The sequence below is a fragment of the Martes martes genome (genome assembly GCF_963455335.1).
Source record: "Martes martes genome assembly, chromosome: 5".
In the NCBI taxonomy this organism is placed as follows: Eukaryota; Metazoa; Chordata; class Mammalia; order Carnivora; family Mustelidae; genus Martes; species Martes martes.
This window is the reverse complement of record NC_137892.1, coordinates 64703501-64728052: the sequence shown is the minus strand read 5'-3', so window position 1 is coordinate 64728052 and position 24552 is coordinate 64703501. Positions and strand designations below refer to the sequence as shown.

The 24552-nt window shown below is 40.2% G+C and overlaps 1 protein-coding gene across 1 annotated transcript in view; it reads left to right on the top strand.

Annotated features, from left to right (window-relative positions):
- Nucleotides 1-24552, top strand: part of IQGAP2 (IQ motif containing GTPase activating protein 2) — a 277799-nt gene that overhangs the window by 27328 nt on the left and 225919 nt on the right. The window contains exon 2 of the mRNA XM_080804306.1: nucleotides 17408-17507. Within this exon, the coding sequence (XP_080660432.1) occupies nucleotides 17408-17507 (100 nt within the window). The remainder of the gene's footprint in view (nucleotides 1-17407; nucleotides 17508-24552) is intronic.

The following is a 24552-nucleotide window of genomic DNA, read 5'->3' as shown; positions in this document are numbered from 1 at the left end:
GTGCTCCATGCAATATGTGCCCTCCATAATACCCACCACCAGGCTTGCCCAACCTCCCACCCCCCACTCCTTCAAAACCCTCAGATTGTTTTTCAGAGTCCATAGTCTCTCATGGTTCATCTCCCCCTCCAATTTCCCCCAACTCCCTTCTCCTCTCCATCTCCCCATGTTCTCCGTGTTATTTCTTATGCTCCACAAATAAGTGAAACCATATGATAATTGACTCTCTCTGCTTGACTTATTTCACATAATCTCTTCCAGTCCCATCTATGTTGCTACAAAAGTTGGGTATTCATCCTTTCTGATGGAGGCACAATACTCCATAGTGTATATGGACCACATCTTCCTTATCCATTCATCCGTTGAAGGGCATCTTGGTTCTTTCCACAGTTTGGCAACCGTGGCCATTGCTTCTATGAACCTTGGGGTACAGATGGCCCTTCTTTTCACTACATCTGTGTCTTTGGGGTAAATACCCAGTAGTGCAATTGCAGGGTCATAGGGAAGCTCTATTTTTAATTTCTTAAGGAATCTCCATACTGTTTTCCAAAGTGGCTACACCACCTTGCATTCCCACCAACAGTGTGAGAGGGTTCCGCTTTCTCCACATCCTCTCCAATACATGTTATTTACTGTCCTGTTAATTTTGGCCACTCTAACTGGTGTTAGGTGGTATCTCAATGTGAAAATCCTTTTTTTGTTGTTGATTAGTTTTGCTTTCTCTTCTCTGTTCTTCACCAAAAAGTCTCCTCAGTGGCCGCACAGTTCCTGAAAGGCATGGTTGTTCCAAGTGACCTTTCCACAGTGGCTTTAGTAGAAGTTAAGAGTAGACATACTCATGTTGGGTTGAATCATTTAGGCTTGTATTATCTCTTAAATGAAATTAACTATACTGCTATAATCAAATTGGGGAAATTCAGTAGCATTAGAAAAGATTTACAGCTGTAATAAGATTTAAACTGGTTTATTTCTGACCTCTTTGGGATTTTTTTTTTAATTTTTATTTTTTTTAAGCATCGCATACTCCTCAAACTAATAGAACAGGGTAGAAGCATGAATATAATCCTAGATCTGTATTTTCAAGGTGTAAGTAAGCCCTACTTATTTTTTGTCTTGTACACAACCCAATCATACCTTATTTTTCATACACTGGTATTATTTTAAATAATACCATAATGAGAGCTGGTAAGAGGGACTTAACTGACACAGTGACTCAGCTGTGTCCTGGCTTGGCAGATGCTTCCTGCCCTTATTGAATTTACCATTGAATGGGATAGACAGAGACCTAAAATAAGGGATTACAAGAAGACTGGCTTACAATATGGGGCTGGCTATTTTGTTGGACCCTTCCAATCCACCATGCTCTGTGCTCTAGGAGACAGGCCATTATGGATAGTCTGTGCGGTCTCTTGCGCTCTGGCTTTTGGGAAGTGAATCGGGTTGTTTATTTTCCTTGCTTCCACATTGCCAAGCTGTTGGTTAGAAGTGGTGCTGGTTTCCTCTGCTGAAAGACACAACTCCTCTCAGATGGCGCTCTTCTGCTGTTGCTGCACTTAAGTTCTTGATGCAACTGCTTTGTCGTCTTGTCCTTTCAGACCTAAGAGGGGTGACGGCACTTTGTTGTGGCTACTCCTGGGGATCTCACATCCTGGCTGGTTTCCTTTACCTTGTTCATGGTCCATGGTTCATACCTTGGTAAATGGTTGCTTTTATTAAACCCTTTGTTTTTACCCTGTTTGAGTGCCATTTCTTTCCTGCCTATAACCTGAATAATTAGATAGTACCCCAAATGAAGAAGCTGAGGCTTAGGAATCTGTGAATTGCCACCTCCTGATGGCGCACGGGAGAAGAATGAGGCACAAACAAGTCAGCTGCAAGAGAATGGGACAGGGGGCGACAGAAGAAAAGACGGTCGCCCGGAACAAGTCCTCAGTCTCCTATTTATTAGAAAGTGAGTAACAACCAACAAGGAAGCCAGAGTAGGTTACACATTGACCATGAGTCTCATAGATACATAAGAAGAAAGGCAGAACATGTCTGGTCACATAGTACATGACCAACATTGAGCAAGCCCAAATGAAAGGATTGTCTGACTAAGGCTGATGCTATCTGGGGAAGGGGAGATAACGGAAAACTGAAGCAGGCAGCGTTCTGCCCTGAGCGAACCGGGCATCCCCAGCTGCTCAGCTTCAAGGGCGTATATCGTCCTCTCCCCCAGAAGCCTGTTGCCAATACATGTTTTTCTTAAAGCTATATTTAAGCATGCTTAGTAACTAGTATAATTTCTCATAAGTTATATTTTAAGCACTATGTGCTGAGGGATGGTTACAGTGAATCTCAGAACTGGGGTTAGAATCCAGTCTGTTTTGTGCCAAAGCCTGATTGGTAAACTCAGTGTTTCACTATTTGCCTGTAGTGACTGAGAGATTCTCATTGTCATCTTGAAATGGAAGAGAAACCTGAGGGAAGTTTGTCATCTGTCGGGTGATGGGACCATTGTCTGGCGGCCAAACAACAAGCTAGCTCTTACACATTTGAATAAGTAATCTACTTCAACTTCTGTAGTTGAGAGTTTTTTGTAACTTTCTTTTGGAATTGTCATGAAGATCATTTTGTCATTCAGGAAGGGGAAAAAATTTAAAGTAATGTTCAGTTTGCCATTTAATTTTCTAGACTTGGCTTGGATTGACTACTGGGTGTTTGCAAACATCTGATCCCATCTTTAAGGACCAAGTTTCAGGACATTTAAAAGAAATGCATCATGGAGTTGAAGGGCACTCCAAAAGAGACCTCTAAAAATGTGCTCAGTAATGGCAGCTATGTTGGAATGAACATAGAACTTCTTGGGCAGCTATTTTGAAAGATAAAATATTTATTTCTGTGTGTGATCTCTTGACTCAGAAATACCAGAATTTAATCATGTTACCTGAGTCTCCTCTCACTACATCCTGACTCTGTATTCATTTACTTGACCTGCAGAGGAACTTGAGACCAGCTAGGAAGACAGTGCTTGAGGGCGTGCCACTCAGTATTGCCTTATAAGAAGAGTGCTCTTTGAGGCAACATAGCCTTGTGGGTAGGAGCTGGGCTGTTGAGCCAGACTGTGCTGGTGCATGTCTGAACTCCACAAATGTTCATTGGGTGTCCTGGGGCTCTGTGCCTTGGTTTCCTTATTTGGTAAGTGGAAATAATAGTAGCTACCTTACAGTTTTTGTGAGGATTAAATTAATAATGTAAAGGGTTTAGGAGAATGTCTAGCACAACTATGAATGCTAAATGGTGGTTAGCATGTTGGGGTTTTTGTATATCTCTGATCATCCTCACCATCTTTAGTCTTGACTCCACGGATTCTTCTGCCCGTTGTGTAAATCACATTCCTTCATAGATCTTGCCTTCAATCATGAGTGACCTTCCTCCTGGAAGGGCACAGAAATTAACTCCCTATACTGCTGACTTTTAGGTTGTGTCTAAATCATGGAATAGGAGAAAAGGAACCAAAGGAGAAAGAAGAGATGACGAGCCTGGTGGGAATGTGAGCATGCTGGGAAGAAAAGTCATACCTCTTAACAATGATGTTGTTTGGGTTTTGTTCCTTTGTTTTTACAAAGCTAGTACTTAAGATTCAGGCACACACACGTAGGGTGGGTTCTACTGCATCTGTTGTTAACAAGCCAGGTACCTTTTGCTATTCAGTCACTACCTTTTGTGCCTCTGTGTTTTCAGCTTTCAAAGTGCTGTTAATATCTGTTACTTCCCGCCCTTCTGGTTAACTTGGTAGACTTGTTAAGGACAAGCATCCCTCTTGCATCCGACATGTGAGAGCTATCAAAATTAAAAGAATTCTGCTTTAAGAAAACAAGCATGAGAAACCTCTTGTGCCATAAATCAAGACCACACTCAAAGCCTGACTGTTGAGTAGCAGTTGGAGCAGGATGGGACATAGGGAATGAAGTTCGGGCCTAGGAGGAGTGGGGAGATGGCACCCAGCTCTCCCTGTATTAACTCTGGGAATCGGAAAGAGCTATTCTACCCACAAAATGGGGAGTTGAAAAACTGCCCACTGGCTAGGAAATTGCCATGGGAAAAGAGAGGAATGGGCCCAAAACTGGGACCCAAATCTGCATCACTCATAGTTGAGGTAGTAGAATTCCCACCTGTGTGATCTGAGTCCTTCCATCTCAGACATGATCACAAGGTTGTCTAAAACCAGTGGGGAAGGTTAAGGGAGCTCTCGAAAGGGATTGGGCTATAGGGCCCTCATTGATACTCTATGTACTCTACCTCTCAAATTTCCTGTAGTGGATGTTATAATTCTCTTCTTCCCACCCTTCCAATTAAAATAAAAATGTATGGTATGATTTATTACAAGGATACTTTCTTAACTTCCAGTAGCCTGATCTTATTTCCTTAAATGAAAAGAGTATTGGAGTAAAATTAGGTTATGACATTTATAGTCTAGGTCCTAATACAGGCCTATGGATTGACTTATCCTCCTGAATAGCTCCAGTAATGCGTAAGTAAGTTGTGTGCATGCTGTGTGTGTGGAATGGGGAGGGGAAGGAATGTGAGTCCTTCCTCACTTAGAATAAACTGAATGTATTTTTAGAGCCATGGGACAAATCTGAGAGCACACCTAGCCACTCGTGTTACCTTCCACTTGGGCTTCAGTGCTTGAACATTGGGTGTGTATGAACCTATCTCCTCATTTACTGAGTCTCTACTCAGTCAGAACCTCTCCCCCTTCTTTTTTTCCCCCTAAGTTTATAATCATCTAACAATAGGATATAGGAATAAAGACCAAATTCATTCTGCGTCAATCTAAAGAGATATATTGAAAGCTTAAATAATCCATTTCCTGGTTGAAAATTTTTTCTGGAAGAGGCTGTACAATGGGAGTGCCACAGTTTATAGTGAGAAAATAGAATCAAGTTAATAATTTCCAGAGTTTTAAATCCTCGTTATAGAACCTCATTTCAATGTAATAGTTATCTGGGGCGCCTGGGTGACTCAGTTGGTTAGGCATCAGCCTTCAGCTCAGGTCATGATCCCAGGGTCCTGGAATCGAGTCCCTCATCAGTTTCCCTGCTTGGCAGCAAGTCTGCTTCTCCCTGTCTCTCTACTGCCCTCCCCCCTCCCCCCGCTTCTGTGCTCTACCCCCCCCCATAAACAAATAAAATCTTAAAAAGATGTATAATAGCTATCTGACCATAAAATGGTTGGAAGTAGAGGTTACGGTAGATGTATAAACCTTAAAGCTAAATGTTGTCCCCTTGCATATACAGAGACAGAGCTGTGTATGGAAGAGCATGGGTTCTGCTTTCTACTTGGAAGGATAATGATAATTCATAACAGATATGCTCGTATGGAGAATGTGTTTAGAACCAAAGAGCTTTCGGGTTTTGTGCTGGAGTGTGTACAGAGTGAGCTTGCTTAGTTTTATCTACCAAATGGGAGTGAAGCTACCTTTCAAGAGTTTTGAATAACTTGAATGAAGAACAGACTTAGAGCATCCAACACCAAACTGACCCATCTCTGAAAAAAAATGTGTAAAATCAGATGGAATGAACTATCCCACTTACGGGATGAGTGGGTCAAGTGCCTCGAATCAGATGCTTCCCAAGAATGACAAGTCCCTAGTGGTTCTGCATCTTGGCTGCCAGCACGTGCACAGCCAAGGGTGAACTAAGCTGAGTCGGCACCTGAGACCTATACGCGGTGAGACCCGGGGCCGGCAGTGCGCAGGCGCGTGCAATCTGCACAGTACGCGTGACGCACTCGCTGCTTGCCATGCCGGCGTTCCTGAGTTTGGAGGGGGGGTGTCCTGTTTTAAATACTGTACCACAGATGAGCTGGGGACTAAAATGCACAGTGGATGTCTTCTGAAAGTGAGACAAGCATTAGGCAACTCGTGCTTATTGGCCTTGAAGCTGTGCCCTGGGCACTTCAAGCCCCATTTTTTTCCATGTGTTCACTCTTTTCTGCGTTGAGGGCAATTTTTTTTATGATACAAGTCACGAATACACGGTTTGGGGAACTTAGAGAGTGTGCGGAGGTCGAGAGAGGGCTGAGAAAGGCAGGTTTGCATCTCCTGAAGGTAGGGGGCCAGTCAGGCTGGGCTGCTGCTGGACTGCTTCCCACGTGTCAGCCGTGGTCTTGCACCAATGATTCAGCGGTTCCAAGTCTCTGTTTCCACATCTGTAAAATGTTACAGGATTACTGCAGGCTCCATGCAGCAATACTAGTGCCAGGAGAAACTACCATGTGAACACTCAGGGGGCGGTGGAAGGAAGAATGTCAAGGAGCCAAAGCCTCACCAGCTGCTCCCACCAGCCCCTCTACTGCATCCTCTCCTCCCTCAATCCTGTAGCCTGGCTTCTCCACACTTTCAGTCACAGCCACCTTCATTTTCTTCCTGGACCTCTTTTTTCTGCCCTTCATCATCTTCTAGATATTTCTTACTCTTTCCAGCATGATCACAAGAGGGAGGGGAAGCTGGGTTAGGGGAGAGCTTGGAGCTTCCCAAGACTGCGGCAGAGGAATCCACCTCAGAGGGCAGAAAACACACCTAGTGCTGCCTGGGGCTCTCTGATGAGGGGAGGCATCAGGCTGGCAGTGGATGGCGGACTTGGAGAGGGAATGGGAAGCACGGATTTTGAAGAGCAGATCCAAGGCTGTTGCCTTAATTTCCATCCCTACCTCCCATGGATGCAATGCTGAACACGTTCCAAGGGAAAGCAAATCCTTATTGACCGAATGCTGGTGAACTGGCAAAATAAGGAACTTGGCTTGACTATTTTATAGTAATTACAGTAATTTTCGTCACCGCTTTAACAACTGAGGCCCAGTGAACTCTCTCTGATTCCCTTGCAATTACGTGTGTTATTAGATGTGCCCGGTTAGCTTTGTTGAAAGAGCTTTTATCAATAGAGTGAAACTCTGCCCTGCTTTTGGAGTATGAGCTATCATATGGTCTTCTCGTTGTCATCAAACAACTGTATGCCTTTGAACTACACTGCCTAGGAGCCAGCTGTAAAGCATCCTGGGTAGTGGCCTTGTTCCTCTCAAGAAATGCAGAGACCTTAGTGAGATTGGGGAAGGGCAGAGTGGAGACTGTGAAGGCGAAGGAATGGGTCAGAAGACCAAGCACAAGATTGTGTCTTGAGGTGCGGGTGCACGTCACCCGTTCTTCATTGACTTCTCTACCTGTGTTTCCCCACCGAATTCACTCTCCTCTCTTTCAAACCTGATGTCAAACACTTGTAATCTGGAAAATTGGCCCTGAGTAATCCCATTATTGAATAATCTTTGTTCTTCCCTTTGGCTTTTCTATTCTCTGTCCTCTGATTAATTTGTCCTTTTTCCAAAGGAGCTTTCCAGCATGTCTCCAGCAGTAAGTATGCATTCTGTCAGATCGTAAACTCTGAGGGGCACAGAGTCCTTTCTCCCACCCCATTCCATCCTTTCCCTCTACCCCTGCCATGCACTGGAACTATTTAGCCATTAGTTAGAGACTTTGCCACATACCAAAAGAAACACATTCTGTTGTTGTATTTATTGGATTTAATTATAAGGCATTTGGAAGGCGCTTTAGGGCTCTGCATCTCCATTAATTCTCTATCAGCATTTTGCACCTTGAGGACCAATAGTAAGTTTCCGTCTTCGCTTGGCTTCATCGTCATGGACACTTGTGCTGCACAAATGCTAGTGAGATTCTATGTCTGGAGTAGAAACAGTGACTTAATTCTGCGGTTGTATTCAAATCCTCTAAAGAGCTGGTGGCTGACACACACTTTGGCTGTCTCCTCTGATGTGCAGTAAACATGTGGTGTAGTTTATGTACAGTACCGTGGTCCAGTCCCCAGCCAAGACAGAACTGCTGGAGGGAGATCAGTTATTAATTTAAGTCTGAAGCAGAAAAGCATGAATTATATTTAACGTGGTTGCTGCTCTGGCTCTTGTATAAAGCTTTTCAGTTTTGGACTAAAGAAGCATAAGATCTGGAAAACCTTGGCGTCATTCATTGTGCTCATAGAATATCCACGTTTCTGAACTTGGGACCTTGTACTGCGTGTTAGAACAAAAAGCACACAGCAAGCCAAAACCAAAATATTTTAAGCTTTGTTGCCCAAGTGGGGTAAATTCTTTCCCACAAGAGGGCCGTTCCCAGGGTATTTTATACCCTCCTCAAGAAGTTTACAAAATCAGGGTTTGTATACATTCTCTGCAGCCGGCAGACTTGACGTTAGCTTCACCCACTCTTGCCAACTCAATTCCCTTCCCACATGAGCCATTCCACTTCCTCCTACTGCTTCCCGTGCTGTTGACATAAAGGAATAAAAATATGTTTGCTCTAAGAGAATAGGGTACCTCCAAAAGTTTGATGAAAATGAAACACGAGCCAAGAGTTGGTTTTAAATACAAACCAGGTCTGTCATCTAATTCTGGCACCTGGAGCAGATAATTTAAACCATTTTAGTCTTAGACAAGGGGAAGTAATTTATACTTGTCCATTTATCTGTTAGGGCTGTTGCAGTTGTAGGCGATAATTTTCATGGTAACACTTTATGAATGTATAGATATGCATAAGAAAGACAACCAAAGAGCCCAACTTCCTTGGTTTAAGTCCTGCTGTTTGATACTGGCACCATATGTAGTGTGACATGATTTCTCACAAGTCTGGTCTCCCACAAACCCTCAAGGTGTGAAATGATGGTGATTTGCATGTCCTCAAAAACAGAAACTTCTTGATAATGATAACTAGCCTAAATTGCACTAGCCCAACAATCCAGTTGAAAAGTATTCTTTATCCATGACTGTATTGTCAAAATATCTCCATTTGCATGGTATGATCCATTTGAGAGCTGAGTTTTTGGCATAGTTTAAAAAATTGACTGTCCTGAATCATGTGTTAATTCACAATCACTAACAAACAGCATATGCTTGCATTAATAGTGCCCTTCTGTTCTACATCATAGCCTTCTAATTGAGTCTGTTATATTAAACTTGTCTTCTAAATATACGATGAGATTGAAAGGCAGCTACTTAGTATATTGCTAGAATAGTGGGATGCTTCCACTTTTTTTCTCTTTAATTAAACAAACTTGCCTTTATGTAAAGTGGCATATCAGGGGACTTTCTGGTGCTGAGCCATTTCCACCTCCACCATATGAAGTCACAAAATGAGTTGGCTTCTGCTTCTTGGCTTCCTTTTTCTTCCCCCGTACCATGCTCTACTTCATCCTGTTCGTCCTGTTGCCAAAATTCTGCCCTTGCAAATCATCGCTACATTTTTCTTTCTTCTCCCTAGTTCAGACTTTTAAGGTCTCACATCACACAGACATGTTGGAACCTTCTCTTCATTCTTCTGATGAGGTCCCCTTCCATTCATTCCATTTTGCTTTGGTCTTAATCCTACCTGTTCTCTCCAGTCGGGTTGTCTCATCCAAGCATTTAGGCATGTAAGGCCTTCAGACAGAATATCATGGCTTTGGTTGTCTTCCTCTCTGCTGTCTTTGAACTTCTGTGATCTTTTTTCCTTATTAAGCCGATTAATAATTGTTGCACGTTTTCAATGACTGATCCTTCTCTAGAAGTTCAAATGGAGCAATTAGTGCAGGGAAGGCATGCTTCACAATGGCACTGGCTTTTTTTTTTTTTTTTAAAGATATTACTGATTTATTAGAGAGAAAGAGAGAGAGCACATGCAAGCATGAGTGGGGTGAAGGCCGGAGGGAGAAGGAGGCTCTGCTGAGCAAGGAACCGGATGCAAGACTCAATCCCAGGATCCTAGCATTATGACCTGAGCCGAAGGTAGACACTTAACCAACTGAGCCACCGAGGCATCCCATGATGGAACTGGCTTTAAGGCTTATTCCTTGTTATTCCTTATTCTCTTATTTTTCTATAACTGAACATTAAAACACATTTAATCTTTTATTATTAAAGTAATACACATCAATGATATAGAGTATCTGGAAAATGTGTATGATTCAAAAACATTAAAAAATCCCAGAGCACTCCTTTTAAAAACAAGTGCTTTAATATTTGCTATTTCCTTTAGGCATTTCCCCCCTAAATTTCAGTGCATGTAATAACATAAACTTATATAATTATTAAGAATATGTACCCATTACATACACCTGTTGAGTATGAGTATACTCAAATTTTGCTTTTTTCAATTTATGTAATTTCAAATACATTCAATTTGCAAGTTATATGGAGCTATGCACTAAAACCACCAAGTGAGGGGAAAATTGAGTATAATCAATTATCCTTGAAAAACTAGCAGATTATCTGTTGTCTTTATTATGCATATCTATAAGTTTTATATTTTACAACTTACTTGTTTAATAATTTGTTATATTGTAGTTTAACTATAAAGTAATTTTAAATATGTGATTTTTTAAAAAAGTATTCATACAACAGCTTCTTGGGGTGGGTAGCATTATTCCCATTCTACAGATGATAAAACTGAGTGTCTAGTTAACTGCTCTTTAACTAAATATGGCAGTATTACAGGCACATTTAACCCCAAAGCCACTTCCCTTTCCACTCAGCCACACCTTTTCATCAGATGTCTTTGTCAGTGCAGTCAGAAATTCGCCTTTTGGGGAGAAAGAAGAGTAAAGAATAAAGGAGGGCCCCGAGAGAAAAAAGTGTTTAATTTTCTCAAATGTGTTCTCAGTATTTACAGATCATACAACTTTGCTTATGATGTGATGTATCACGTGAGTAGCGTCATTGACATTTTTGTTCTTAGTTTGCCCTTGTTACTACCCCTACGTTCCTGGTAAGTGTAACTTGGCAGCATTAATAGTAATATTTTTTCCTTTGCTAAATTACATTTGAGATGACAGCATTTCTGAGAAATAAGCCTCTCATTTTACTTCTATACTTTCTCAAGATAGCATTAATTTATATGGTTTACAGTAGGAAAAACAAAGTCCCTAACCCTAACCCTATTTACTGGTTAGTAACACCCTCAGAAGAGCTTAATCACCGCTGGGCCAGTCATCAAACACACGCAGGGATGCAGTGACGTTGTGGTGTAGTAGAAAGATCAGAACTTGGAATCGAGTTGTTTGGCATCCCAGTTCTGCCATTTACTGGTCTTTATGATCCTTGGGTTACCTAAACCTGAATTACCTAATCTCCCTGAGTTTATTTCCCACTAGAGAAGTAAAGATTGAAATTCTTATCTTAAAGGAGGGATGCAGGGACTAAGACATAACGTATGTAAAATACCTGGCACATAGTAAGTGCTCATTAAATGTTAATCTCTTCCATCTGTTATGTTTCATGTATGCATTACAAAGAGCTTATTGATTAGAGAAATAAGGCCAATGCCTATGGGTGACTGGGTGGTTCAGTTGGTTAAGCATCTGCCTTTGGCTCAGGTCATGATCCCTGGCTCCTGGGGATCAAGTCCCAAGTCAGGCTCCCTGCTCTGCAGAGAGTCAGCTTCTCCCTCTGCCTCTCCCCCACTCATTCTATCAATCTCTCTCTCACACACAAATAAATCGATAAAATCTTTTTTTAAAAAGACCTATGCCCATGAAACATGCAGGAAAAACACACTACTCAAAACCAAGAGGTTGTTTTGTTTTCTTCAACTATTTGTGATTGGTTATTTTCTCCTAATAGTTGAAGAAAAATTGGACCAAGACTTGGTATTCTATTGTCTTCTAAAGCTCAAACAGCTTTGTAGAAATTTTTGATATTCTTGTTTGTTGGGGAATAGTTTTTCAGAGGATAGGGACAGAGTGTTAGCAGTGACTTGCTACTCCCTGAGAACAGCCCAGAGAACTGTCATTATGTAACCTGCTAAGTCTGTAAAACAATAGTAAAATATCATAATTCCTATGGAGTATTAAGGTTATAGGAAGGGGCTCCTGGTTGGCTCAGTCGGTTAAGCATTGGACTCTTGGTTTCGGCTGGGATCATGATCTTGGGATCCTGGGATCAAGCCCCATGTGGGACTCTGCCCTCAGCATGGAACTTGCTTGGGGTTCTCTCCGTGTCCCTCTGTCCCTCCTCCTGCTCACACACGCTTTGTCTGTCTCTGTCTCTCTCTCTCTCTCTAAATAGATTAAAAAATAAAATCTTTTTATGAATGGATAAAGAAGATGTGGGGGGTGTGTGTGTGTGCGTGCACATGCGTGCGCACACACACATGATGGAATATTATGCAGCCATCAAAAAGTGAAATCTTGCCATTTGCAATGACATGGGTGGAACCAGAGGGTTTTATGCTAAGCAAAATAAGTCAATCAGAAAGACAATTTTCGTATGATCTCACTGAGATGGAGAATTTGAGAAACAAGACAGAGGATCATAGGGGAAGGGAGGGAAAAATGAAAAAGATGAAACCAGAGAGGGAGACAAATTATAGGAGACTCTTAATCTCAGGAAACAAACTGAGGGTTGCTAGAGGGGAGTGGGAGGGATGGGGTGGCTGGGTGATGGACATTGGGGAGGGTATGTGCTATGGTGTGTGCTGTGAATCGTGTAAGACTGATGATTCACAGACCTGTACCCCTGAAACAAATAATATATTATAGGTTAATTAAAAAAATAAATTAAAAAAATAAAATATATATATTTTTAAAGTTAGAGTAAATAATCTGTGTCCTTATCTGTAGAGAATGGGAGAATAAGTTTAGGACTGGTTCTACATAATTTGGAACATTTTGCACTGACCATCTTAAGAATAAAAAGTTGATATTCAAGTAGAGATGACTTGAATTCCTTTCTCTTCTTTTAAAAATAGTAGAAGCTCATCCAGACGAAAGATTTTACAATTCCTCCTGTTATTTTAACTCTTGGAGCTAAAATTTTTAAATTGGTTTTGGAAACTTGACAGTCCTTTCTTCCTTACTGAGATCTGTGTAAGGATGATGGAGTGTGTAGGAGCAGGCAGTGAACAAATGGAACTTTACTTGTGCCTACGTGGAAGGAAAATAAATCTTCTTGCTCCTCAAGTATTTTTCTGAAATAATAATTAAGAAATCCCAAATCTAGCAATCATTGCCTTTAGTTCTTCCCCTAATTGGAACAAAGTCCCAGATCCTTCCCATCCCAGTCTGCAGGGTGGACCTTAATAATCTCTATGGCCTGCTTTGAATTTCTAGACTATAAAAAGAAAAAAGCGTGGACATTCTTCATATTTGCACAATGGGCCAAAATTAATTTTACTCTCTGCGGGGATATAGCAACCTCAGTTTTGCCTCTTTTTCAAAAGACAATTCAGATAAGGGAAGTTGGATCGTGTTAAGATCAGGTAGCTGGGGAATGCTTCTGGAAGTTGGTGTGAAGCCAGAATATATCATGGGTCAAGTTTACTGACTGTTTTGCCTTAGTGGAAATTTTGAACTTAGATTCTCTCATCTTTATATCCCACCCCTGTCCGTTGCCCATTTTAGGCTCTTGGAATCAGTTCTCTTCCTTTGAGTTCCTTCTTTGGTGTATACATCTCTAGTAGCCATTCTTTAAGTCCTGAGAATGGGGAGATAACCATGTGACTATGCTCTTCAGGCTAAAAGCTGATCTCAAATGTTACAAGCTGGTTCAATACACATTTTGAATTGAACGACATATTCAGGACTGAAGATTTTCAGGCCTCCTTAAAGTTTGAGTCACCCAGAATAATTATGTGTGTGTAAAATGCTAAACGCTAGTATATTTCTATGAATTGATGAAATTTCTATGAATTAATGACTTTCTATGAATACGATACCATATTTTTAATCTGCTTTTCCTTAAAGGGACATGTTTTAAGTCCTACCATGTCATCAAACAGATTCCCAGTCCTGGTGTTTGTGATTCTCTCTTTCTTTTTTTTTTTTAAGATTTTATTTATTTATTTAACAGAGAGAGAGATCACAAGTAGGCAAAGAGGCAGGCAGAGAGAGAGGAGGAAGCAGGCTCCCTGCTGAGCAGAGAGCCTGATGCGGGGCTCGATCCCAGGCCCCTGAGACCATGACCTGAGCTGAAGGCAGAGGCTTAACCCACTGAGCCACCCAGGTGCCCCAGTGTTTGTGATTCTTGCTGACCCTCCCTCCACTGGAGGGAGTATATCCCCACCTATCTAAGCATCCTGCAATTATGTCACACTTTCAGTTGTTTAATTATAATGATATTTTAGATCCTTTATATGAACCATTCCTCATAAGAGATCATTTGTTTGTCATGTAGTCTTATGGAACACATAGCCTGTGCAGGGTAGTGAGCTGGACACGTTGAGGACATAAATTTGCCTTCTAGGAGTTGACTATTAAAAGAAACCATATAGGAGGTGCTAGGAGAGAGCACATTTTGAGTGGGAGCAAACAGGGAAGACTTAGGGAAGGAAGTGACTGAGTTGAGCTGTAAGGATGGGCAGAATTCTGTCAGCTGTGGCCAATATGTTGGAATTGCCATTGAAAGCTCTGTGTGTGTGTGTGTGTGTGTGTGTGTTAATTGAAACATTAAGTCAAATCTCTCTGGACAGGGTGATGTCACTGTTTGAGAGCTCCTCAGTACCTCTCCTTGGACTGGTGGATTCTTGGGTGGCTTGTGCAGGGAGTTAAGGGTCAGGACCTAGGAACGAAGTACTGTTGAGGTTTCTGCTTCCTCCTGGGTGGGTTGATTGAGGTAGAAGGAAGTAGCAGCCAAAAAGGAAGGTGGTAAGGAGAGTGGCTCCTTTAGAATGTGACTCCTGCCTTCCTACTTTAAAGTTGAGAAGCGTAGGATGATTGCGTGGACTCATACTAGGAGTTTTATATTGTTTTCAAACTTTAATGTGTGAAGTTACTGTAAAATGAAAGTATCTTGCCAGAAATAGGAGACCATATTTAGACTGAAATCAAACCAAGAAACTGGAAATCATGACATGTCCTGGGGATAAAGTGTTAGGAACAGTGGAAAGGGAGGAATAGGTGAGGGTATGTGGGCATGCCAGTTACCTTGTAGAGACCCCAGGATAAGAAAAAGCATAATTTGCAAAATATAGGGATGATGGGGAGCTCACTTCATGAAGGTAATTTTCCAGCACATGGTTGTTGTTCTCTATGTGCAGGGAACTATGATCAATGTGAGGGGGGCATGGAGATGAATCAAGAGTCCTTTCCTGTACAGAAGAACCCCATGTTATAGCAGGAGATGTGATTGACCTTCTGTGATGAATGATGTAATAGAGAGGTGAACCAAAGTGCTGAGGAAAGTAGGTAGATCCTCACTTGGAGATCCACAGAATTTTTCTTGAGAAGATGTCACACACAGAAGGTGGGAGAATGGCTTTCCAGGCAGAGACCGAGTGGAGTACAGAAGCACTAGAACCTAAAAGTCCTGGCATGATGCTGAACCATTGCGCTCTCTGGAAGAAGTGGCTGGAATGTAGTCTTTTTGTCAGGCAGGAATGGGAAGGTCTGCTAGAGCCCTGTTCCAGAGGAAATGGGGATCAATCGCAGGTCTTGGGAGGGAGAGGAATACCTGTAGGTCTTGAGTTCTAAACATGCTCTGATGGTGGAGAGGAGAATGGGTGAAGGAGGGGTGGCTACCAGGCTCTTTGAAGGTGGTCACAAGAGTCCAGGGGAGAGACAGTGAAGACCTGGGATCTTGAGGTGGAGGAGCAGAGGAGGGTACTTGTCCGAAACTTGAGGGCTCTCCTCCAAAGTTCAGCTTGGATTGAGTTTATTGAGAAAAAGAAGATGCTTTTGAGAAACACAAATCTTTGTTGACCCTTATTGATACCATTGGTCTGGGATGTTTTCAAGGAGTGGAGCCACACTGGGAAGCTGAGAGTGGTAGGAAGGGAGGGTAGGAAAAGAATGGTGAGATGTGCAGAGACTCCTGCTTCTTTGGCCCCAGGTTTGTTATATCCAAGACTGTCCTGGTACTCTCCCACATCTCCCCTCTCCCTTCTACTAGTTCCTTTTCTTCCTCATCTATAAGAAGAGATATTTCCCTAAGTTCTTTCATACATATTTTGTTTGTTTGTTTTTTCCATTCTACCCACACGTTTCTAGCCGTTATGTTTCTACTTTTCACTTGGGCAAATGACTTCAAACATGTTTACTCTGTGAGGTGGGACAAACTACCTGCCTCATAGTGTCATGGGACTCACATGAGACAGTTCCCAAGAAACACAGCCTGAGGGCTTGAAACAAAGTAAGCACTTGATAAATAAGCATCTAACATGTTCTTATATGCTTGTGGAATTCTGCCATATTTTATACTGATGTCAATTTAAGCCCTTCTCTTTTGAGTCTTCAAGGGTTCTGATATTATTTTTAGGTCTTAAGCATTCAGCATTGTACTTGCTCCAGTAAGAGTTCAAAACTTGATCTGCATTCCTTTTGTCTGCCACAATGATACTTTGGACTCCTCATTGGTAGGGCATGGGATTGGCTTTTTTAAGGATGGACGGCTGAACTTAACTCTTCTGCTTAGAACCAGGGGTCTTGTTTATGAAATGGCTGATTGGAGCTGGTGGCAGGGGGAAGAAAAGAGCATACGGACTTTCCTGCCCCACCTGACCCATTTCACTGCTACATACTTACCTTGTGTTCATTAGATGAGTAATGGAACAAACTGGAAACCAAATTGATTTTATAGCTATCAGAATTAAAGGTCAGGATTGAAGAAGGAGAAGGAGTTCCTTTTTATGGGAAAGGAATGTTGTCATGAAAATGGACAGCTAGGAGTTGGTTGATGTGATAGTTGAGTGTTGTTGAGAATCTGGGCAGAGGACATGCACTCAGGAAATGGGGAGGCCGTGTTCTCTGCAGAAAAAGCTGAATTGTGGAAGCTTATAAACTAGGTTTATGTTGGAATAAACAGTGTGGGCTTGGAAACTGCTCACTTGATGTCTCCTTTGATTTGATCTTTTGGATATCTGTTGACCAGGAGGGTTAGCCTCACAAAGGCCAAGAAACATGTGAAAGGGGAATCTCAGAGATGTTGGCATCTATAAAACAGGGTTCACATTGCATGAGAAGCTTTAAATCCCTTCAGGAGTGGGAAAACACACGTCCTTGCAGATTATTTGTTAAACCTCAGAATTTTAAGGAAGGTCCAACCTGAGCCACTGGGCCAATTCTACAAGCTTGTTAAGGAAAGTTGTTGCAAGTGGACGATCCTCTAATTGATTTGAGGCTGTCTAAACTCTATGACATCATGTCTATGAATTATGATGGCTTTTCTCATTCTATGGAGTAATTTTAGCCCATACTGCACTTTATTTTATTGCTAGCAAAGATATACTGTAATAATCCTAAGGCAAATATTTCTGTGCCTGATGTTTCAATACCCCTGTCTTTCAGTGTCCATTGTTGAATTGGTGAGTTTTTTTTTTTCTAGTTGTTGTCTCAGGTGTTTATTTGATGTTCACTGCCCTTACAAGTAATGTGATGCTCTCCTCTATTTTTAGCTATCGTGGACGATGAAAGGCTCTCTGCAGAGGAGATGGATGAGCGGAGGCGGCAGAACATTGCTTATGAATATCTGTGCCACCTAGAGGAAGCCAAAAGGTAAGATCCCAGCACAGTCTCTTTGTGCACCTTCTCTTAGATGCTCTTTGGGATCCTGTACTTTTAGTAACTCCTTTGCTGTCTTGATGGTAGCAGTGTAGTGGGAGAAGGACCACCTGTCTTTTTGTAAATGGTCAGGCAAATTGAGAGAACATTGCTGCCACAACAAGGGTCAAGGCAGCAGGGAAGCAACTAGTATTTCTTCTTCCTCAGATTTTCCCAGGAAATCTCTGGCCAAAGTGCAGATTTTTTCAAATTCCTCATGTCACTGGTGTGGATATGGGGGAGCAGCGAAGACTTAAATCACCTTCCTTTTTTTATGTTTTTAATTTTAATTCCAATATTGTTAACATACAGCGTTCGTTTTAGGTGTGCAGTGTAGCAATTCGGCAATTGTATACATTACTCAGTGCTCGTCACACTCAGTGTACTTTAATCCTTCCCCCCGCAGAGCTTCCTCAGATATTTTTCTCACCCCCAGCCCAATAATTATAAATGCCCTATAGGACAGTATCGTTTTGGACTGAAGTCCGTCAGTCACTAGGCTAAAGGGTAGGTTTATGACTGCAATCTCCATTTTAACCCATGGGTGTGTGACCACTTAGGATATGTTGTCTCTAAAATCATATTAACTCTTGACGACCTTTTAGATTATAAGTAAATGTTGGTTTCTCTGAGGAGAAAGTGAAGATAAAATCATTTGTACTTAGGCCTATGTGTCAGAGGAATCAGAAGAACTTTGTCCTATGCTGGGTGAATGCTGACTGCTAAAGCACCCATATGCCATGATTTACATTTTTATTGAGTACTTTGTGCTGTGATCGAACAACAATATGGTTCCATGGGCAGATAATATGTTCCAGCTTTCTTAAGCGTATAGAAAATATTTGGGTCATGGTCATTGGTATTAATTATCTCTAATCACTAATTAATAGCTATCTACAGAGCTAGAAGACTGAGGATTTTTTAATTATTATTATGTTCAGTTAGCCAACATATAGCAGTACATAATTAGTTTTTGATGTAGTGTTCAATGATTCATTAGTTGCAAAGAATGAGGTTTTAAATCACTGTTGTGTAGAAGAACATTTAGTGACACATGAGCTAATTTGGCCTCAAAATTTCTTGAAAGGGGATTTCTCCATGTTGTTTAATATTTTAACAGTCTCTTGTAGAGCTAAGCTCTAAAGACTGCTCTTAAAGCTTATTAAATATGTCTGTGAAGTTGACAGGTTGCAGGTCACTGAAGACTCAATATCAGTCAGATTATGAAAAACAGGCTTTTAGTCAAGTTGTTGATAACAAAGTTAGATAAGGAGAGTGATTCCTAAACATTCAAAATAAACATTCTTTTAGAGAAAAAGTTGAGGGAGAGTTACTGGAACTTTTCATCTTAAACACATTTTGTGTTCTAAGTTTTTGCCTCTTGTTTTTTCTAAGTGAGAAGCAGTGTCACACAAAGGAGATGTGTGACTGGGAGTCAGGGGACTGGATTTCCTGCTCCCACCATTACCACTCTGGAGCTCTGTGACCTTGGGCAGGTCATCTAATCTGTGGGAACTTCAATTTGGTCTCCTCTCTAATGAGATGATAAAGATGTTAATGCAGTAAGGAGTTTTCGTTGTGTCATAAAACAAAATGCTTAAATTAAAAAAAATACATTAGTATCACCTGCCCTATATCCTGGGGTCCCTCCCCCCGCTAAAAATCAACTAAAATAAAAAAGGCCTAAGAGTACCAGTCAGGTGTATGGTGGTAAGCATAGTTTTCTCCTGAATGTGTCAAAAGTATCAATACAGCTTGAAGTCTTGTCATATTGTTTAACGTCTTCAAAATTTTATAGTTGAATTTGTTTTAGAAAAGTCAGCATAGGGGTGCCTGGGTGGCTCAGTGGGTTAAGCCTCTGCCTTTGGCTCAGGTCATGATCTTGGGGTCCTGGGATCGAGCCCCGCATCGGGCTCTCTGCTCAGCAGGGAACCTGCTCTCTGCCTGCTTGTGATCTCTGTCTGTCAAATAAATAAATAAAATCTTTAAAAAAAAAAGTCAGCATAATAATTAGTCCAGGTTCTTTGAAGAAAGTTTAAGAATAGTTCCATTGAAAGAAAAGACTAGAAAATATACAACTTTTCCTCTCAGATGGTTTTATAAATTCTTTTTTATGAGAAGAGATCAGATGTAATATGTATTTATGAATCTTCATAAGATCTGAACATGTTTTTGTGACTTCCAGGGAACCTGATTCTTGGTCACAGAGACTATAAAACTTTATGTGGTCATTAATACACATATATATTAGTAGGTGAACTATGATTTCAAAAAGCATAGTGTATAGAATTCTAATGGTCCTGAATTCAAGAAATAAATGAAGGGATGAATTAGTCTCTGTTCAAAAAATTAGAAGGTTTGGCACATGATTATTTTACAGTGCTCATGTCTTTGGAATTTGTCATGGTGGGTTTATTATAGTGCGTGCATATGCATGTGTTAGTGCGAGTGTGGTTGGCTGCTGCTTTTAATTCAGTTGAACCAACTTTGGTGTATTTTAACTAAAAATGTGTAGGTTCTGTGTTTGTGCCTCTCTTTTTCCATTCTAGAGGTGAGAGCTGGAAGGATATGTTTGTATGTCCTGTAACTCAGAATTTATAAAAAACCCAAAACTGTAACAGTCCATTATATATCTAACTTTGCTTTTATTAATTTCAAAATTCTGTAATAATTATTAGACCATTTAAAAGTTACTCTATTCAGGGGCGCCTGGGTAGCTCAGTGGGTTAAAGCCTCTGCCTTCGGCTCAGGTCATAATCCCAGTGTCCTGGGATCAAGCTCTGCATCTGCTCTGCAGGGAGCCTGCTTCCTCCTCTCTCTCTGCCTGCCTCTCTGCCTAGTTGTGATTTCTGTCAAATAAATAAAATATAAAAAAAAATGTTACTCTATTCGGAGGAAATACTAGTACTAATGCAAAAATTAATGGGTTACTATGAACAATTACAAGCCAACAAATATGTATAAAATAACCTAGATGAAATGGACAAATTCCTAGAAAGACATAAACTATCAAAACTGACTCTAGGGGTGCCTGGGTGGCTCAGAGTATTAAGCCTCTGCTTTTGGTTCAGGTCATGGTCTCAGGGTCCTGGGATTGAGCCCCGCATCAGGCTCTTTGCTCAGTGGGGAGCCCGCTTCCCTCTCTCTCTCTACCTGCCTCTATGCCTACTTGTGATCTCTCTCACTGTGTCAAATAAATAAATAAAATGCAAAAAAAAAAAAAAAACCCAAACCTGGCTCTAAAAGAAACAGAAAATATGACTAGACTTAGGCAAAAAGATTAAGTTAAATCAAGAAATTGCCCATTTTTCCAAAAAATATTAGAGGAGGGAACACTTCCCAACTCATTCTACTAAGACTAGTATTTTTTTGATACCAGACAAAGGTACTTCAAGATGATGATAGACCAGTATCCCTTATGAATACAAATACAAAAATCCTCAACAAAATAGTAGCAAACCAAGTCCGGTAACATATATAAAACATTACATGCCACTAAGTGGGTTTTATCCTAGAAATGCAAGTTTAGTTTAACTCAAAAATCAATCATGACAATTCAGTGAAGAAAAACAGTCTTTTCAACAAATAATCCTGACACAACTGGTAATACTCAAGCATAAAAATGAATTTGGATCCCAATCTCATGCATAATCTAATCTAAATATGAGAACTACAACTATTAAACTTCTAAAAGTAAACAGAAACAAATCTTTGGGATCTTGGGTTAAGCAATGGTTTCTGAGACTTGATGCCAAAAGCACAAGCAAAACAGAAAATAGATAAATTGGTATCAAAAAATTAAGGCTTATGATTCAAAGGATATCATCAAAAAAGTAAAAAGTCAACCCATGAAGTGGGAGAAGATATTTGCAAATCATATAACTCAACATAAAAAGTAAAAATCTAATTTTGAAGTGGGCAAAAGTTCTGAACAGACATTTCACCAAGTAAGATACAAATGTGCAATTAGAATGGGACAGGGTTCTTAACATCAGCTGTTAGGGAAATGCAAAGTGAAACCATGATGAGGTACTACTTCACACTAGAATAGTTATAGTCAAAAAGACTGACAATATCAAGTATTTGCAAGGATGAGGGTAGGTGCTGGTTGGACTGCAAAATGGTACAGCTACTTTTTAAAAATATATTTATTTGAGAGGGAGGAAGAGTGAGAGTATGGGCAGTGGGAGAGGGAGAGAGAAAATCTCAAGCAAACTCCCCATTAAGCATGGAGCCCAATATGGGGCTTCATCTCATGACCCTGAGATCATGACCGGAGCCAAAACCAAGAGTCGGACACTCAACTAACTGAGCCACCCAGGTGTCCTGGTGCAACTACTTTTTAAAACATTCTGGCAGCTCCTTAAAAAAAAATTAAATTTGGAGTTACCATATGACCCAGTAATTGCAATACCAGCTATATACCAACGAAAACTGAAAAGTTATGTGCACATAAATGTACACACAAATGGTCATTGAAGCATTATTCACAAGAGCAAAAAAATGGAAATAATCCACATGTACATCTACTGATGAATAAACAGAATGTGGTATATCCCTACAATGAAATATTCATCTGTAAAAATGATATTAACAAATCAAATTCAATAATGTATTAAAAAAACTAAATCACAACCAAGGGAGATTTATCCCAAGGTGTGCAAGGCTGGTTGAACATTTGAAAATCACTGTGCTCTATCACATTAATAGGCTAAGTAAGAAAAATTACATGATGATGTCAATATATCAGTGCAGAAAAGGCATTTGACAAAATCCAAAACTTAATCATGATAAAAATTCTTAGTTAACAAGGAATAGAGGGGAACAGACTCAGTTTGAGAAAGCCTGAATGAAAACATTATGCTTAAAGCTAACATCCATACTTAATGTTGAGAAACTCAAAGTTTTCCCATTAAGATCACACAAAAGGCAAAGATGTTCTGTCTCACCACTCCTTTTCAACATTGTACTGGAAGTTCTAGCTAATGAAATAAAACAAAAAAAGAAAGACTATACAGATTGGAAAGGAAGATGCAAATGATATTTCTTCACAGATGACATGATTGATGATGTAAAAAACCTGAAAAAAAAAAACTTTAAAAAACTGTAACCAATAAGCAATCACAGCAAACTTGGAGGATACAAGATTATATAAAGAAGTTAATAATTTTTCTGTATACCAGCTAAAAATAAGTAAAGTTTGAAATTAAAAACATAATTCCATTTACTAGCGCTCAAGAAATGACTTAGGTATAAATTTAATAAAATACACACAAAATCTATATGAGGAAAACCATAAAATTCTGATGAAGTAGAAGAAAACTAAATAAATGGAGAGAGATTCCATGTTCATGGATAGGAAGACAGTATTGTTAAGATGTTACTTCTTTGCAACTAGAGTTACAGTTTAATGCAATGTCAGTCAAAATCTCAAGTTATTTTTTGCATATTGACAAGGTGATTCTAAACTTTACATGGAGAATCAAAAGACCTAGAATAGCTAACATGATATTAAAGAATAAGGATGGAGAACTGACACTTTCAGTCTTCAAATTTAATATAAAGCTCCAATGATAAAAACAGTGGCACTGGTGAAACATTAAACAAATAGATCAGTGAAAGAGAATGGAGAACCCAGAAATAGGCCCCTATAAATATAAGCAATTGATCTTTGACAAAGGAGCAACCAAAAAATGGAGCAAAGATGATCTTTTCAATAAATGGCGCTGGAACAATTGGACATGCGAAGGATGAATCTAGATCTTAGACCCCATACTCTTCACAGAATATACCATTATACCCTTCACAAAAAATACCTCAAATGGATCAGATCTATATGTTAAAAGGAAAAGTATAAAACTTTAAAAAGATAACAAAGGAGAAAACTTAGATGAAATCGAGTATGGCAGTGGCTTTTCAAATGTAGCACCAATGGCATGATCCATGAAAGAAAAAATTGGGAAGCTGGATTTCATTAAAATTAAAACTTTCTGCTTTGCTAAATGCAATCTCAAGAGAACGAGAAGACTGTCCACAGACTTGTAGAAAAAAGTTGCAGAGAACATAGCTGATAAAGGACTGTTACCCAAAATTTGTAAAGAACTCTTAAAACCCAAGAGTGAGAAAAGAAGTAGGTTAAAGAATGGGCTAAAAACCTTAATAGAGACATCACTGAAGAAGACATACGGATGACAAATAAGCATAAAAAAAGAGGCTCCACATCATATGTCATCAAGGAAGTACAAAACAAAACAAGAAACCACTGAACATTTAGCAGCATGGCCAAAATCTGAAACACTGACAACACCAAATACTGTGAGAATTTGGAGCAACAAGGACTTTCTCATTGCTCATGGAAACAAAAAGTGGTATAGTCATTTTGGAGAAGAGTTCGACAGTTTTTTAAAAAACTAAACATACTCTTACCTTATGATCCAGCTATCGTGCTCCTATTATTTATCCAATGAAGTCTTAGGTCCACACAAAAATCCTGTTTATGGATGTTGATGAAAAAAATTTTTTAAAGATTTTATTTATTTGAGAGAGAGAGTGAACAAGCAGGGGGAGGGGAAGAAGGAGAGGGAGAGGCAGACTCCCTGCTGAGCAGGGAGCCTGATGCAGGGCTCCAACCCAGGACCCTAAGATCATGACCTGAGCTGAAATCGGACGCTTAACCGATGGAGCGACCCAGGTGCCCCTCAAAGATTTCTTTAATAATGATAAAATTTGGACATGACCAAGATGACCTTCAGTAGGTGAGAAAATAAATACACCATGGCATATCAAGACAATGGAAAGAAATGGGCTATCGAGCCATGATAAGACTTCAAGGAACCTCAAATACATACTATGAAGTGAAATAAGCCAGTGTGAGAAGTCTCCATCCTATACGATTCCAGCTATGACATTCTGGAAAAGGCAAAATTATGGAGACAGTAAAAATTATCAGTAACTGGGAGAGGAGGATGAACAGATGGGGGCATAGAGGATTTTTAGGATA